This window comes from Podarcis bocagei (genome assembly GCF_964188305.1).
Source record: "Podarcis bocagei genome assembly, chromosome: 12".
NCBI classification, from domain to species: Eukaryota; Metazoa; Chordata; class Lepidosauria; order Squamata; family Lacertidae; genus Podarcis; species Podarcis bocagei.
This window is the reverse complement of record NC_138137.1, coordinates 5,327,128-5,342,519: the sequence shown is the minus strand read 5'-3', so window position 1 is coordinate 5,342,519 and position 15,392 is coordinate 5,327,128. Positions and strand designations below refer to the sequence as shown.

At 45.3% G+C, this 15,392-nt stretch overlaps 2 protein-coding genes across 3 annotated transcripts in view; one reads left to right on the top strand and one right to left on the bottom strand.

Moving 5' to 3' along the window:
• Positions 1-80: 80 nt before the first annotated feature.
• On the bottom strand, positions 81-9,084 carry YAE1 (YAE1 maturation factor of ABCE1). The gene is made up of 4 exons (XM_081165217.1): positions 8,858-9,084; positions 2,799-3,004; positions 1,949-2,070; positions 81-675 (listed from the first exon to the last, which is right to left on the bottom strand). Exons 1-4 carry the CDS (start codon positions 9,042-9,044, stop codon positions 237-239), a joined length of 954 nt encoding a protein of 317 aa, XP_081021343.1. The 5' UTR covers positions 9,045-9,084; the 3' UTR covers positions 81-236.
• Positions 8,630-15,392, top strand: part of RALA (RAS like proto-oncogene A) — a 24,088-nt gene continuing 17,325 nt past the window's right edge. The window contains exon 1 of one of the 2 annotated variants that reach the window (XM_081165258.1): positions 8,630-8,729. The gene's annotated coding sequence lies outside the window, so the exon portion shown is untranslated. Of the gene's footprint in view, positions 8,730-9,269; positions 9,531-15,392 lie in introns of those variants that run through there. The other variant, XM_081165257.1, reaches the window with a different exon arrangement.

Here is a 15,392-nt window from a genome sequence, read left to right as displayed (position 1 = left end):
GAATGATTTACTAACATAAGATGTGTTTGCAAAGTTTGTTAAAGGAGATTAGACAGTGTACAAATTAATCATAAGCCATATCCATGTAATACCACAGGATTTTATCTACTATATAAAGGGCACATTAAGCAATATTTGAAAGCAAAATCTCTGCATTTCAGCCAGTTTTGAGGTAGTTGCATATCTGGGGGGAAACGATACTTTAAAAAAAACTTTTACAAATTCTACACAATGAATTAACTTTGCAATAATTGAATGTGTTCAATTGTGTCTGGTGGCAAACCTAGCTGATCTACTAAATTGATAGTTTTTTCTTTTAGCCAACTAAACACTGGCTTTTTGGAATCAGTGCCACCTTTTCTCCTTCTGCAACATTCTTCTTGGAAGGATCCAGTCCTGCTATCATTTCTGCAACACTGTCCACTAAACTCAATGCCGTTTTCAGAGATTCTTCCACCTGTAGTTCCATCATGCTGTTTCGCAGGTAAGAGGGCATGACCAAGGTCCATGTCCTCAATAGTATCCATCAAGTCTTCAACATGGGGCTGCAGGTGGGTAGAGTTAAGACTTCTAAACACAGATTCTTCGTATTTTCCCAGTTCGTTCAGCAGGTCAGTTACCTCGCTCAGCACTCCAGAACTGCATCCATTGTGCTGACACCAGAACGAAAGAGCACTATAAAAACAATGAAAGTTAAAAATGGATCTGAGACCAAATGTAAATAAGACAGCTTTTTAAAAAAACATTTTTTCCCTCCCATATTTATTCTCATTCACAAAGGGCAACTGAGCAGAACATTAACCTAGAATAGTTTTGTATTCCAATTTGGAGCGCCATATAAGAAATCTAGATATCACCATGGCACCAATCAAATAACCTTTTTCTAGTATGGTGTATCATTTCGTGCTTTCTATCTAGCAAATGCCTGAGATACTCATTATAATGGAATCAAGTTCCTACAGCCCATGATGGTTGAGGGGGGAAATCAAGAGACAGAAGACAAGTCTTTGCTCAGAAATGGCCGGCATGGAGTACAGTGGTACCTCTAGTTCGTTCCAGAGGTCTGTTCTTAACCTGAAACTGTTTTTAACTAGAGGCGCACTTTCACTAATGGGGCCTCTTGCTGCCACTGCGCCGCTGGCAGACGATTTTCGTTCTCATCCTGGGGCAGAGTTCTCAACTCGAGGTCACTCTTCCAGGTTAGCAGAGTTTGTAACCTGAGACATTTGTAACTTGAGATACCACTGTAGTCTGAAAATTTTCTCGTTCGACAGTGCATCCTATAAGGCACCTTCAATGGAGGTCTACGTGGAAGAGGCTGCCTCCGGGTTTCGTAGCAGCACGGAGAGAGAAGTTGGCTGTAGCTTTCAAATGCTACAAACCAATCGGACTACTGTTGCCATCTTTTTCTGTTCTCCAGTAGCTCAAGTTCAACAGTGTGTGAAATTTTATCAGGACGAGTGGCTATATTAAGGGGTGGGGAGCCTTTTTGGCTTCACAGGAGAGATCCTTATCTGTCCTCCTGTCAATCACCAAACATCACAATGGCATCAGGTGATCTGGTGACAAGTCCCATTGTCAGAACTTCAAAGTAACCTGCAGGCAGCAAGGTGCTGGTAAGATGGAAGGGGATTCTGTTAGATGAATTTCAATGCAAAACCCTTCTTAATCGTGAAGAGGTTTAAATTAAATCCTACCGAACTGAGTAGGATTTAACGCCCCCCCCCATCAGCAAAGTGTTAAATCTTGCTGTGCTGGCTGCGCACCCCAGTTCCCTGCAGGATGTGACGATAAAGAATGAATAAAAAGTTAAGTGTTCATAATTTAAATGGGCACTATATTAGCAGAGGATATTAATAGATATATTTCTCTGGTGGAGGTCTATCAATTTAACAACTTGTACAATTAATTTCCATTCCTTTTTTTAAAATGCTGCTTTACCACATACCTTATGGTTCCTTTGAGTTGGCCACATGAGATCATCTTCCTTGCTGCTTCTTTATACCCCTGATTAAAACCCTCTTGAACTGTCAGCAGTTTTCCAGCTTCTGCTCCCTCCCTATAGCCTTCCTTTGAGCAAAGAGATCAAAATCACATTAACAACTAGAACGTAAAAAGAAACAGTACAGTACTCATCGGTATCTGCCTGGCTTATTCAAATAAGCCATCATGAAATGAGGTCCACCTGCAATTATAAAAATGTTTGCTCTAGAGGTGTGGCTTACACATAATAGGTGTGCCAATCATGTAGCTTTAAAAAGTCAACCTCATAATGAAAAAAGTGCTTCTGGAGTAGACAGAGGATATTCGGCACAATAACAAAAGGGTGAGATCTTTTTCAGCCCTTCCAGTTGCATGGACTGAACAAATAAAAAAAAAAAGAGGAAAATTGAATCTTTGATTATATAGCATGACACAAGACAGTGCATTATTAACAGTTAAGCTATCCTTGTGAATTGCCATTAGTTTCATCTGGAAATGACTTTCTCTGCTTAATTCCAGAACTATGTTTCTCCCAAACAGAACACTATAGCTGACCCTTAATCCTTTGATCAGCAACTCTGCAGTGAAGGCCAGTGAGCCAAGGCTCTCCCTTTCCCCCAACATGGATTATTTTCTCCCTGCAACCAATACATCCTCCCTACACCTTATTTGCCTCTGAGCTGACTGAGGTGTGTCTGGGGAGGGGTGTGTGTGGACCTGCTAGTGCTATTCTGAAGGCTAATCCATCTTGGATCTCAATAGCTAATTTTTATGTCACTGATGTGGTCAATCCCCAACCCAAACCATATAATTACTTTGAGTCGTTTCTCCATGGTGCTCTTCCATTCTTTCTGAGCTATGTCCATTTCATTTGCATCTTCATCAAACACATCTTCGCTGTGCTGGCTGACTGCAGCTTGCACCCAGGACATCTTCTCTGTGCTAATAACCGTGAGGAGGGCTATGGGCAGAAGCAGCTGAAGTCTAGCAGGGTGGTAAGCTTCAGCAATCAGACTGAAACCTGCAGGGAAATGACACCTATTGAAACAAATGCTTGCATATAAAATACATCTGATAATGTGTGTATGTTGAGAATCCCCACACCCAACTTTTGCTGGTGAATAGGGTCCATGATCAGGAGCTTCCTGCAGCCAACCAGAAGCCACACTTTGGAAGTCAAACGATTCAGAAGTCGAACAGACTTCTGGAACGTATTCTGTTCGACTTCCGAGGTATAGCTGTATACTTTTATTAACTCCTCTCTTCAAGGAACAGAGAAAAAGGCAATGGAAATTAAAACCTTCACACTCCTTGCAGGGTCACAACAGACTTTATGTTGATCAAAGCCATGACTTACGAGGCAGCTTGTTTGTGAGCTGCACTATTGGCAGGATGAGGGAGGGGAGAATAAAGTGTTTTCTCAAGAAATGGCCACCAGCAGCCCAACTTTGTCACTTTTGAGGTAGCAGATACTCCCAACTGCTGTGTCTTCATACCCCAAGAGAAGCTTTGTAATACATTAAAGACTAACAGAATTTATTATGACAGATGTGTTTGCGGACTACAGCCAACCTTATCAGATGCATGGAAGTCTCATTCTCAGCTGACATATGGGAAGAGAGAAAATAAATAGGAAACAAGAGGTCCAAAAGTTCATGGATTTCATGGCCGCCCCCCCCCTCCATATATCCAGGTGTAACAGCTAAGAAGAACACTTCATTGCGCTGTTGCAGTGGGCTCCATCTGGGAAATTTATAGCAGAGTAAATCTGTCAGCATTTAATGTACCAAAAGGTGTTCTTGTTTTTTAAACGGGTTTCCAAGGGTTTCCAGAGGTTTAGAGGGTGTTTGCTGGCTTTTCCAAATCTATGCAATTTCACGTAGTTTCCTGTAGTACATATAACAAAACTTTTTTTTTTTTAAAGGATTGAGAGACTAGTGCAGAACAAATAAAGGTTCTTCAATATTCTCTCACTCTATCTATAATTATAATTTTATTATTTATACCCCTCCCATCTGGCTGGGTTTCCCCAGCTACTCTGGGCGGCTTATATGAAATAAGTGTACAGTGGAGATATAGAGAAAGTCAGTATGGAAGTTAATTTGCAGGTGTAGCAAAAGTCAGTGTGAATGTTAATTATCCACTGCATGATTCATTTTATTGTTCCCAATTGGGTTGGGTTTTTTTTGCCAGTAGTTAACCTGGCTTCCTCTTGGATCAACTGTCCAATTTACTGTTACAGGTGAAAGGGACTCTTTTCTGTTTAGCTAAGTGTAGCAGAGTGGAAAAATAGTATTTTCTTCAGTATGCTCCAGTTGCTCCAGTTTATTAAGACGTTTCCCCACCACCAGCAGGAATTTCAGGAGCAATTTCCTGGCAATTTAAGAAGAGCCTACCCAAAAGATTAGTGTTCCCTAGCAACAAGTTAGGAGCATCTGGATTGATATCGATTTTTTGTTACTATTACATCATTTTGATGTTTTTATTCTCAAAACCCTGTGCTGGGATATTTAAAGGACAGAACACAATGATTATCAGCAGCTAAAAAATCTATAGCTTTATAGCACTTACTGTCCTTGAACTGCAGTCCAGTCTTATGCGTGTTTACTGAAAGCTTGCTTACTTGGAAGACCGACTAAACATGTTGGGCCAGTCTTTAGTCGGTCTTCCAGGTAAGCAAGCAAGCTAATGTGACAATCGCAGAGGACAAGCCTGCGTCAAGGTTAGTTACTGTCTGAGACAAGGCAAGGATATTCCTGTGCAAATTAAGAATATGCTCAAGAATCCCTTGCAATTCACCAGAGTATTTTAGGCATACATTTGGTTTGGGGGGGAGCTGATCATCTAAAAGCAATAGAAGATCCTGGATTGGTACATACTGTGGTGTTTGCCACTCTTTAAGTGTGCCACCCATTAGGGGATCCACAGGTAATTTCTGTTCAACAATTAAAGACATGTCCAACTTCTTGTTTCTAGGTATAATAAAATTTTTATTAAGTTCTCTTGTCCAAGTTATTTGGGGAAACCTTTGTAGCTTAAACTTTGTACATGGCATTATTCATGGTGACTATACAATTATAAAACTCCTTTCTTAGGGAAACCTATTTATCTCAGTCTTTCAAAAGGACTGTTAAGATGTTAGGAAACTACCTTTTTTCCAAGTCAAACCCATTGGTCCATCTAGCTCAGTACTATCAGTTACTGCAGCAGCTCTCCAGGGCAACAGACAAGCCCCACCCCACCCACCAACAATCAGTCCTGGATATGCTGGGGATTCAGCTGAGGAGCTTCCGCACGCCAAACTTATTTTATCTGACACTATCCTAATTCATATTTTGCTTCTGCCATCTGCCTTGGTGGAATTAATGTCAGAATGGGGAGCTCCTAAGCAGCACCATTTTTCTTCCAGCAAGGAGCACAGGAACCTTCTACTTCCTGCTACCAAGAAGCCATAACAATGGTAAAGAGTGTCCGTACAACACAACAGGCTTGTAAAAAAACAAGACTTACAACACCCCCACAACTTTGCAGGATTTGAAGCCATTCCTTATTTGCAAGCCACACAGCCTAAAATGTGAAGCTCCGGAAACCTTGCCTCTAGAAAAAGCTCTCCTTCATATAGCCCACAATGTCTATACAAGGTGTACATAATTTAAAACTAATTTCAACTCTGGTTATTCTGGTGGTTCAAGTGAATGGAGAAATAGTTCACAGAGAAACCTTTGTTTTCCAGGAGTTGCCTTCACTTTTTCCATTTCCCTCATCAATAGAGAGTGACAGCTCCTGAGGGCAGCATAACAACTCACATCTGAACATAAAATGTATAAATTATGCACCTGTCATTTTCTGTGGGTAGAGAGGCATTTCCACTGAATGGTGTTGCTAAACTGCAGTCAATTCCTAGCATTATGATTCACTCTTTATTTTATAAGACTAGTGTTCAAATGTGTATGCATATAAAATGCAACACTGTTCCAGTAATGCTAAGACTCCAAATCTGTTTTTGGGGAAGAGAAGCCTGTAGCAGACAGAACTGTACCTTCATCTTTACCAGTGCAATGCATCTGGTTCCACAGTGCAACAGTTTGCTGTGCGAGAAATGACTTTGTGCCTGTGGAAGGAGCTAGTCTCAATCCTGTCCTTGACTTGTAAGTTTCATGATCCTAAAAGCTAGACATTTTCATCATCCTTTACTTTAGTTGTTGGGCTCTTGATTGTTGTTTCCTGTTCCTACTTGGGAGAGTTTTTATTTGCTTGGTCTGCCATTTGAAGAGTGGCTGTTTGTTTCATGGTTGTAGTGTTGTTCACACCTGTACAACATATAACTCAAACTAGCATGAGCTTTTTGAAGAACCGAAGGAAAGCACACTCTCTTACTCATCACAGCCTTAGGCAGCCACCTCTTCTGCCTCCCAGGAAGATCACAGCAAGGTGCCAGAGCAGATGCAGGGTACTTGCTTCCGTACCCTCTATGCATAAAAGAACCCACTGCTCCAACTGCCATTACCTGGGATTGTAGAGCTGAAAGGAGGCAATCTAAGGGCTCTGCCAGCAGCTAGGTGGCCAAGAATCACTGGATGCCTACACACATTTCCTCTCAAGAAGAAAATCTTAGCAATGTCGTATCCATCAGTCAGCAAAGGAGCAGCTTCTGAAATGCTAGCTTTCCTCTTACTTCCCCAATCCTTTTTCCTTTTGTATAGTATTTGTTAGACCATGGGTAGGTAAACTAAGGCCCGGGGGCCGGATCCAGCCCAATCGCCTTCTAAATCCAGCCCACGGACGGTTCGGGAATCAGCATGTTTTTACATGAGTGGAATGTGTCCTTTTCTTTAAAATGCCTCTCTGGGTTATTTGTGGGGCATAGGAATTCGTTCATTTTCCCCGCCCCGCCCCAAAAAATACAGTCCGGTCCCCCACAAAGTCTGAGGGACAGTGGACCAGCCCCCTGCTGAAAAAGTTTGCTGACCCCTGTGTTAGACTATGAACCTTCATGTGGGTACAGTGGTACCTCGGGTTAAGTACTTAATTCGTTCCAGAGGTCCGTTCTTAACCTGAAACTGTTCTTAACCTGAAGCACCACTTTAGCTAATGGGGCCTCCTGTTGCTGCTGCTGCCGCGCCGCCGGAGCACGATTTCTGTTCGCATCCTGAAGCAAAGTTCTTAACCCGAGGTACTATTTCTGGGTTAGCGGAGTCTGTAACCTTAAACGTATATAACCTGAAGCATATGTAACCCGAGGTACCACTGTACTATCTGCTATAAGTGTTAAATAATAAATACATGCATCATGTGCACGATGGGCAAATGGTGAACTGTGGGCGATAGGTGGAGATTGTCCCTTCTGAGTGTTGTTTAGAATTATAGCTAACTTGGCCTCTCCTTTATCTACCTCCGAGATGTGTTATCTTCCATGGTGCAACTGCACTAGTGCAGGCATGTCAACAGCATCCCTTTCACCAGTATATGTGGCAGGCCTTCACTGGTATATCATTTAAAATACAGTATACAGTCATACCTCAGGTTGAAGTTGCTTCAGGTTGAGCACTTTTGGGTTGTGCTTTGCGGCGACCTGGAAGTAACGGAACGTGTTACCTCCGGGTTTCTCCGCTCACGCATGCAGAGATTGTCAAAATGATGTCATGTGCACGCACGGAAGCAGCAAATCGCGACCCGCGCAGACACGGGTTGCATTTGCTTCAGGATGCGAACGGGGATTCTGGAACGGATCCCGTTCGCATCCTGAGGTACCACTGTACTGCTAACACAGGATGGAAAGGATAAGCCGTCAGACTGTTGCTCCTACAAACAGTATCAGCATCAGAGTCAAGAAAAGGAAGAATTAAAAACGCTGCCTATAAAAGACCACTTGACAATACTGTAGATAATTGACACATGGACACTTCCTTAGCCCCAAGATTAGTCTGTCTCTTTTCATTCCAGAGACCCCCTGCTTCAAGTGGTCCAGTTAATGCCTTCTCTTTTAAGCCTGGATACCCCAGCAGTCTTTGACTCAGTGGTGGCGAGGGATGCTCTTTCTCTTGGCCATCTTCTCATGGTCTGTGGTCTTCCCCACTATGGCTCTCCTTGCCCTCCCTGTATTGCTGGCACTGGAAGAAGGGAGCCAGCTGCAGCCCCAACACGGAGCCCTCTTGCTTGCTTTCCCTCAGAGTCAGTGCCCCAACACGGACCCAAGACACTTCTGGCCTCTCACCCATCGACAGACCCTACCCCACATTTATTGGCACCAGGCATTGAACAGAATTGTTTGCAGCTAGCATTTCTCATGCCGAAGGCTTGGAGACCACAGAGTGGCAAAGACAGAGAGAGAGGGAGATGCTACTCTGCATAGGAACCAAAGCCAGTGCTGGATGCACTAGCAGGTCAATATTATACTTATTATACTTATACTGGAGCCAGGCAGGCCCTGGTCTTGCTCAGTACAGTATTGCCCAGCCTTTCTCAACCTTGAGTCCCCAGGTGTGGCCGGACTACAACTCCCATCATCCCTAGCCAGCAGGGCCAGCGCCCCAGGGATGATGGGAGATGTAGTTCGAGAACACCTGGGAACCCCCGTGGCAGGAGAGACACTCCCCGCCTGAAGCCTTAGAGAGCTGCTGCTGCCCGAGCTTGAGAAAGGCTGCTCTACACTGACCGGCAGCAGCAGCAGCTGCTCTCCATGGCCTCAGGCGGGGAGTGTCTCTCCTGCCACGGGGGGAGCGAAGCGGGGGCCTTCTGCACGCAAGGCAGGTGCGCTGCCACTGGACGGCGGCCTTTAGGCTAGCCGGGGGGGGGGGGACCCAGTTCTCCCACCCCACGCCTTGCTGAGGCGGGGGAGTCGCTTAATGGCGGACTGGCGGTCGGAAAGGGATACCTGCCTTTCCAGTCACTGGCTCAACCGGCTGCCGTCCTGGTGCCGCCGCCCGGAGGGTCGCGGTTCCCGAGGCGAGCGGGGTAGCCGTCTTTCCTGCGGCCCCGTCGGAAGGCCTCCCTGGGGGCGGGGGCTGCGGGGCTCGAGGCCTCCTCCTCCTCCTCTCGCTCCACCCCGACGCCTCGTTCATTAAAACCCGGGCGATTCCCCTCCTCCTCCTCCTCCCCCGGCGGCGGCGGCGCAGAGCGGCGGCGGCTGCGGGCGGAGCCTTCGCCTGAGGCGGGAAGGCGGCTTGGCGCGCGGGGCCCCCCTTACCTCTCTCCCTCCCTCAGGACGGGCCTACGGAGCCCAGCGGCGCCTGAGGAGAAGCCGACGCCCGCCCCGCCTCAGAGAACCGCGGCCGCGTCTCCCGCCCCCGAAAGCGGCCCGGAAGGCGCTCGAGGAGGAGGCGGCGTTGGGTTGTTTTAGGCCCCGCCTCGCCCCCTTCCTCCGCCTCGGCTGCGTCGGGAGGAGGAGCGGGAGGAGCTGGCTTCGACCAGGGCGCGCCCGCCAGCCAGAGACTGAGGTGCCGCCGGCCCGGGAGCTGCAGGCAGGCGCAGGCCGCGTCGAGCTGCGTCCCCGTCCCCGTCCTCCTCCTCCTCTTCCCCGCGCGCCGCTCCTGGCCCTTCCTCAGCAGGTGAGACGGGCCCGGCCTGCCCTCCCTCCCTTCCCGGTCGCGCCTCGAGTTGGCCCCAGCCCGGCGGCGGCGGGGTGGGACCCGGGCGAGGCTGCAGGCGGGGTGGCCGCCCTGCGCCCGGGGGAAATCATAATGGTGGTGGGGCGGCCTAGTGGTCGAGGGCGTGCAGGCGGCTGTCCTTCTCGCCGCCTCGGAAGGCCGGAGGGGTTTTCTCTGCCCGGTTCCCGCCCTTGCGCCTCTGCGGGGGCTCCCTCTCGCCCCGCCGGCGTCTCTGCGGGGTTGTTGTGTATTGGGGGGGGGGGCTGCTGGGCTCGCCTTCAGCAAAGGGGCTGCTGACTTTTGGGGGATCCCAGGAAGCGTCTCGCCTTTCGGCCATTGTCTCTCCGCAGTGCTGAACTGGCTGGGGTCTTCCTGGGCTTCGGAGGCCGGTCTCCCGTTTTGGGGCCGGGGGCTCTCCTAAGAACAAAGAGAGCGGACTCGGCTGGATCGGGCTTGGGGCTACTGTTACCCGCAGTTGCCAGCCAGGTGCTTCCAGGAATCTCGCGGCCGACCTGCGTGTGAAAGTGTACACGCAACACACACACACACACACACACACACACCTTACTGTCTGTCATGTGTACCAGGTAGTGCTTGGTGCACTAGCTCTGAATACACAACTTCCGTTAACCTGCGGTGGTTAAAGAACTGTTGCTGGATCCCTCCATCCCCCACGAACTAGCGTAATCTCTTTCACAAAGCCATCTAAGCCACTTGACTGCTTAATGTTCTGAGGCTAAATTCCTTCAATATAAAGTCAGCTTCCGGGTCCCTTCTTGAGACCAAAGGCATAATTTGTCCAGAGCATGGGGGGGGGGGAGTTGCTCCCCTTCCACCCATTACCCCCCTTCTATGCTGCATTCTTGTTGACAAGATCCAGGCTACTGCTGTACTGCTTGCTGAAATACTCGGGTATTGAGGACAGGATTAGAAGCAGGAGCTTAGATGGCCTCCCTCCTCTGTGAATAAATGGTCCACTCCTGAGTCTGTAGGGAAGCAGAGCTTCTTGAAGAGTCCTGGGTGTGTCATTAGGCTTAGTTAGGCTGCTGCACACAAGCTAAAGTCATCATGAGAAAGGCATTTTCAAATGTAAGCGTTTTCAAAGTTTACAGGGATACTTAAGGATTTCATATACTTACTGTACTTGCTGACCTTAGACATGTAATGTGGAAATCTGTTCATTTATACAAAGTGAGCCATCCTAAGTGCAGGAAACCTACTCTGTAGATTCTGGAATTTGTACTGCTAAGTATGCGAATTTATCATAATAAGTTATATGGGTGAATATCCTGCATACCTTAATTTAGTTGAATTGCCTTGAATGCAGCTTTAATGCTCTTTCCCATTGCTGAAAGGACCTTGGGATACAAGACTTGCTGAGCATAAATTAGCTATATGTAAGACATTCTGAGTACAGAGCTTAGGAGAGTGCTTAATTACTGATGTAATTTCAGTGTGACTCCATTGTTTGCGTTCACCCTTTACTAATTTTTTTTTTGTTATACTTGAGACGCTGAGATATCATTTAGTTTGAATACAGTGGTGCCCCACAAGACGAATGCCTCGCAAGACGGAAAACCCGCTAGACGAAAGGGTTTTCTGTTTTTGAGCTGCTTCGCAAGACGAATTTCCCTATGGGCTTGCTTCGCAAGACGAAAACGTCTTGCGAGTGTTCCGATTTTTTTTCGCTTTCCCCCCCTTTTTCTAAGCCGCTAATAGCCTTTTAGCCGCTAAGCCGTTAATAGCCGCTAAGCCGCTAATAGCGCTAAGCCGCTAATAGGGTTGCTTCGCAAGACGAAAAACCCGCTAGACTCACGGAACGGATTATTTTCGTCTTGCGAGGCACCACTGTACTAAGTTTTCTAAGTGCCTACATTCCCCCTTCCTTAACTGGGTCAAAGGAAAAAAATATTGATTCCTTCTATATCTAAATTCTCAAATGCTGTGAAAACATTTGCATAACTCCATTTCAAGCTAGTGAATTTTGTCTGTAGCTAAGTGTGTTTGCAAATTCTAAATTACATATGCCTTGTAGAGTCTGTTGGATTAGTAAAACACTTCTAGCAGCAGATGCTTGGGTAGTGAAAACAGCAGCCACAACCAACACCAGACCACTGGTACTTGCTTTCAAAACGTTCAAGAACTTTTAACAGTAGAGTGTGCCCAGTTTTAGAAACTCGGATATATAAGCTAATCGCCAAATGGCACCTTAAACCTAGGTTACGTTTGCCACAACAGAATGTCTAGGTACCCTTTTTATGAGTTTACAACTCATTAAAACATAAAAGAAAACAATCCAAAAGAAAACAAAGTCAGGCTTCAAGGGAAATATTTCAGATCCTTCTCCAACTGACATTTTGCTTTCCCCATATTTATTTACCCATTTATTTTATATAGCTGTCCCATAGCAGAAGTACGGTACTCTAGGAAGCCAGTGTGTTGTAATGGTTTAGAGTGCTAGACTAGGACCTGGGAGATCAATGTTCAAATCCCCCCTCAGTCATGAAGCTCACTGGGTGATCTTGGGCCAGTCACAGCCTCTTAACCTACCTCACAGGATTGTTGTAGGGATTAACTGGGGCAGGAGGTGAACCATGGAATCCTTTGAGGAAGGGTGGGATATAAATAGAATAAATAAGTTCTTCTGCTTACCTGCTTAAGAAAGCTTGGGGGGGGGGGCAGCCAGGTGGAGATGTCAGTCATCAACTTGGCATCCAGAGATCTCCACATGGTCACAATTGGACCCATGCCAGTAGCAAAATGCGCCTTGCTAATTTCTAACACTGAATGCCCCTACTTAAATGTGTAGCTATGGGCAAATTCGGACTGTGTTTCTATTTTTGGATTGAAGTCAGTCATGTACCAGAAAATTCAGGTCACACAGTTTGTTGATTTGATGCTCTTCTGAAACAAACTTGCCCCCTCTGCTCCCCCCCAAAAAACCCCACAAATTGTGGGATAACAACATTTGATTCAATGTTGAATAAACGCCTTGCAAACTAATTGGAATTAATGCTCAGTAAATAGCCAGCTTTGCCCAACCTCCCTGCAAACTTTTTGCAAACAAATCAGGTTGAATGCTTAATAAACAGGGTGTCTGAAAGCAACCTAGCTCTCCATTACCCAGTTTCTAAAATTGAACAGTATTGTGTTATATTGAAGTCTTACAGGTTTGCACTGCACAAGTTTGTAGAATGGTATACCAAGTCTCACCTTCAGCACTGCCTGGTATTGACAGCCATGAGAATAACATGGTTTTAAATTAGAACTTTAGCAACCCAGCAGAAATTCTTGTTCAGCCCATGATGAAATCCTTAATATAATAATAATAATAATAATAATAATAATAATAATAATAATAATAATAATTTATTATTTATACCCCGCCCATCTGGCTGGGTTTCCCAGAAATATCTTTTCTGCTCTCCATTACCACTTTAGAACAAATCTTACAACTTGAACTTAAAAAAAAAAAAAAGCTTGGGCTCCCCAAGACCTCATTGAATCAGAATTGTTGAGTTGGGAGCCACTTGTCTCCAGTATATGCGACATCATCTTATTCCAGTGTCCTCATCCTTTCGCCATTTTTGTCCCCTGGGATCAGAGTTCTCAATAAGAGAGTTCAGATTAACTAGGCTTCGCTACCTTGTCAGCCACACACTGTGAAAGGGGTTTTTAAAAAAGTGAGTGTACATCCCTGCATATGCTCAAAGCTGGAGATGGACAATGAAGGTGCCTGGATGTCCCTCCATCCTTGATAGGTGCTCAGAGCACCCTTTGGACACAGACACAGAACAAGCCTTTTCCCTCGCTCCAAAGTGTGTGTGTGGAGGCTTGTTTTTCTGTTCTCTGCTCCAAACTTAGACCTAGAAAGAGGAGCAGTTTCTTTGACCTTGTGGTTGATCTGAGATGTAGTATGTGATTGTGGGCAACACCCTGGGCCTTGTGGGAAGGGTGCATGTATGTCTTGGTGCTGACAAATTTGCAAGTAGGGCAAGCCAAAACTTGTTGAGCCCTGCATTTGGTAACAGTGAGAAAGAAAGGGCCCTACCAATGAGTTTCAAGAGAGCTGAATGCCAGGGAGAGGGGACTCTTAAGACCAACCAGGAGTTCCCTTTGTGTGGAGGAGCTCTACATTAGTGATGGGTGGAAAGTAAATTTGGATCTACTAGTAGATCTCTGGGTGGTAAGGATTTAAGCAGATTGGACAGGCCCACTCCTGCACTGCACAGCTATGTCAGTATGTGCATAGGCCGGGCCTCTCCTCATGGTTGCTGAATTCTTTGGGAGCCGTGCAATTGACTTGTTGCCCCCTCACACATGCTTTTGAGGCAAAGGGGGTTTGCCTGCATCCCCCTAATGTGAAAGGCATCGCTGACAACTCTGGGAGGGATAGGCAATCATGGCATATGCAAACTTTTGTCTTATAAGTGTCTTCAGTGGGAAAAGAGGTGTAAACTTTACGTCTTGTTGGAGAAATACTAGGAAAGATTTTTAAAATGTATTTTTGCTTCCCTGGGATCTTGTTTTGGGGGACCTGAAACATGTGCTGGACTTTTGTTTTACTGGTTGCTGTGTGAAGTGTTCCAGAGCTGATGAGAACAGGCGGCATTGAACAAGTCTTGCTAAAGGCAGGGCAGATATACAGAGGCAGCCCACCGGCTGTCTTAAGTCTTTAGATCATGAATTGTTAAATGCCCCACTTGCCCTCAAAACTACTTGTATAGAAGGCAGTTGTAGGGAGAGGAAAAGCTGAGAATGCTTTGGCCCAAGGCCACACTCTGACTTCATAGTTAAGCTGTGATTTGAAGTAGTCAAGGCTCTAGCAACAAGACTATGTTCATGAGTCTTGCTTTTGTACCACATCTCCAACTTCCATTATAAATGCATACATTCCTAAAATGGAAACCACAAAGAGATTCTCTTTCTGTCTTTGGCCTGCATTTAATTAATCAGGAAAATGCAAGGTGGAATAAGACATTGAGAGTTTCTGGCTAACACTGTGTTGATAATTGATCAAATTATTTTGCCATAAAATACATTTGCTACTAGGGAAAAAAAGACAAGCTTCAGTTACATTGTCAACTTACTGCACTGGCTATAATGAATCTTAGACAAACTTGCCAGGAGTATTACATTTCTTTGTTTGAAATGGGAGTAACATAGTCAGACAAAGAAAATAGTCCTTTTACAGTTATTTTAAATGTACAAGAAACAGTATTTTAATGCCTTTTATCAACTTTTAAAATGTTTTTCTCAATTTCATTTTCAGTATATAGTATACCTGTACTGGGCCTTGGATTTGTATGTAGAAAATCTTTTCATTAAATTTATCTCTAAGCTAAAAATATTTCTATTAAGAGTTGTTAGTCTGTACCTGCTAGCAACAACATGGGGAAGTTGTTCTAAGCTTCTTAACACTTAGATTTGTGTTCTAAACTTGGATTTCTTGTGAGGATGTGCATAATCTTGTGCTTTACATATTAAGTTTTATCCAAAACACTTTGAGCTTTTGTACAGATTGGTGTCACTACCTCCTTTCTTCCTATGAAGCTATTAGGGAGAACTCTCTGGTTCGTAATCAAACTGGTAAATAACCCCCTCTCAATCTGAAGTAATGTGGGTGACTATGAGACAGAATGTCTTCTTGTTTGCTCCTTGGCTATAGGATACTCTCCGTTAAGAGGCTCACCTGGTGCCTATTCTAATGGGGGGGGGGGTTGTGTCAGGCAAAAACTTTGTATTCTCTCAGGTCATTTAGCACCATTTTCTGTTGCCAACATTTGTCAAATTTCCTTCCACTGCAATAATATTTCCTAGCTT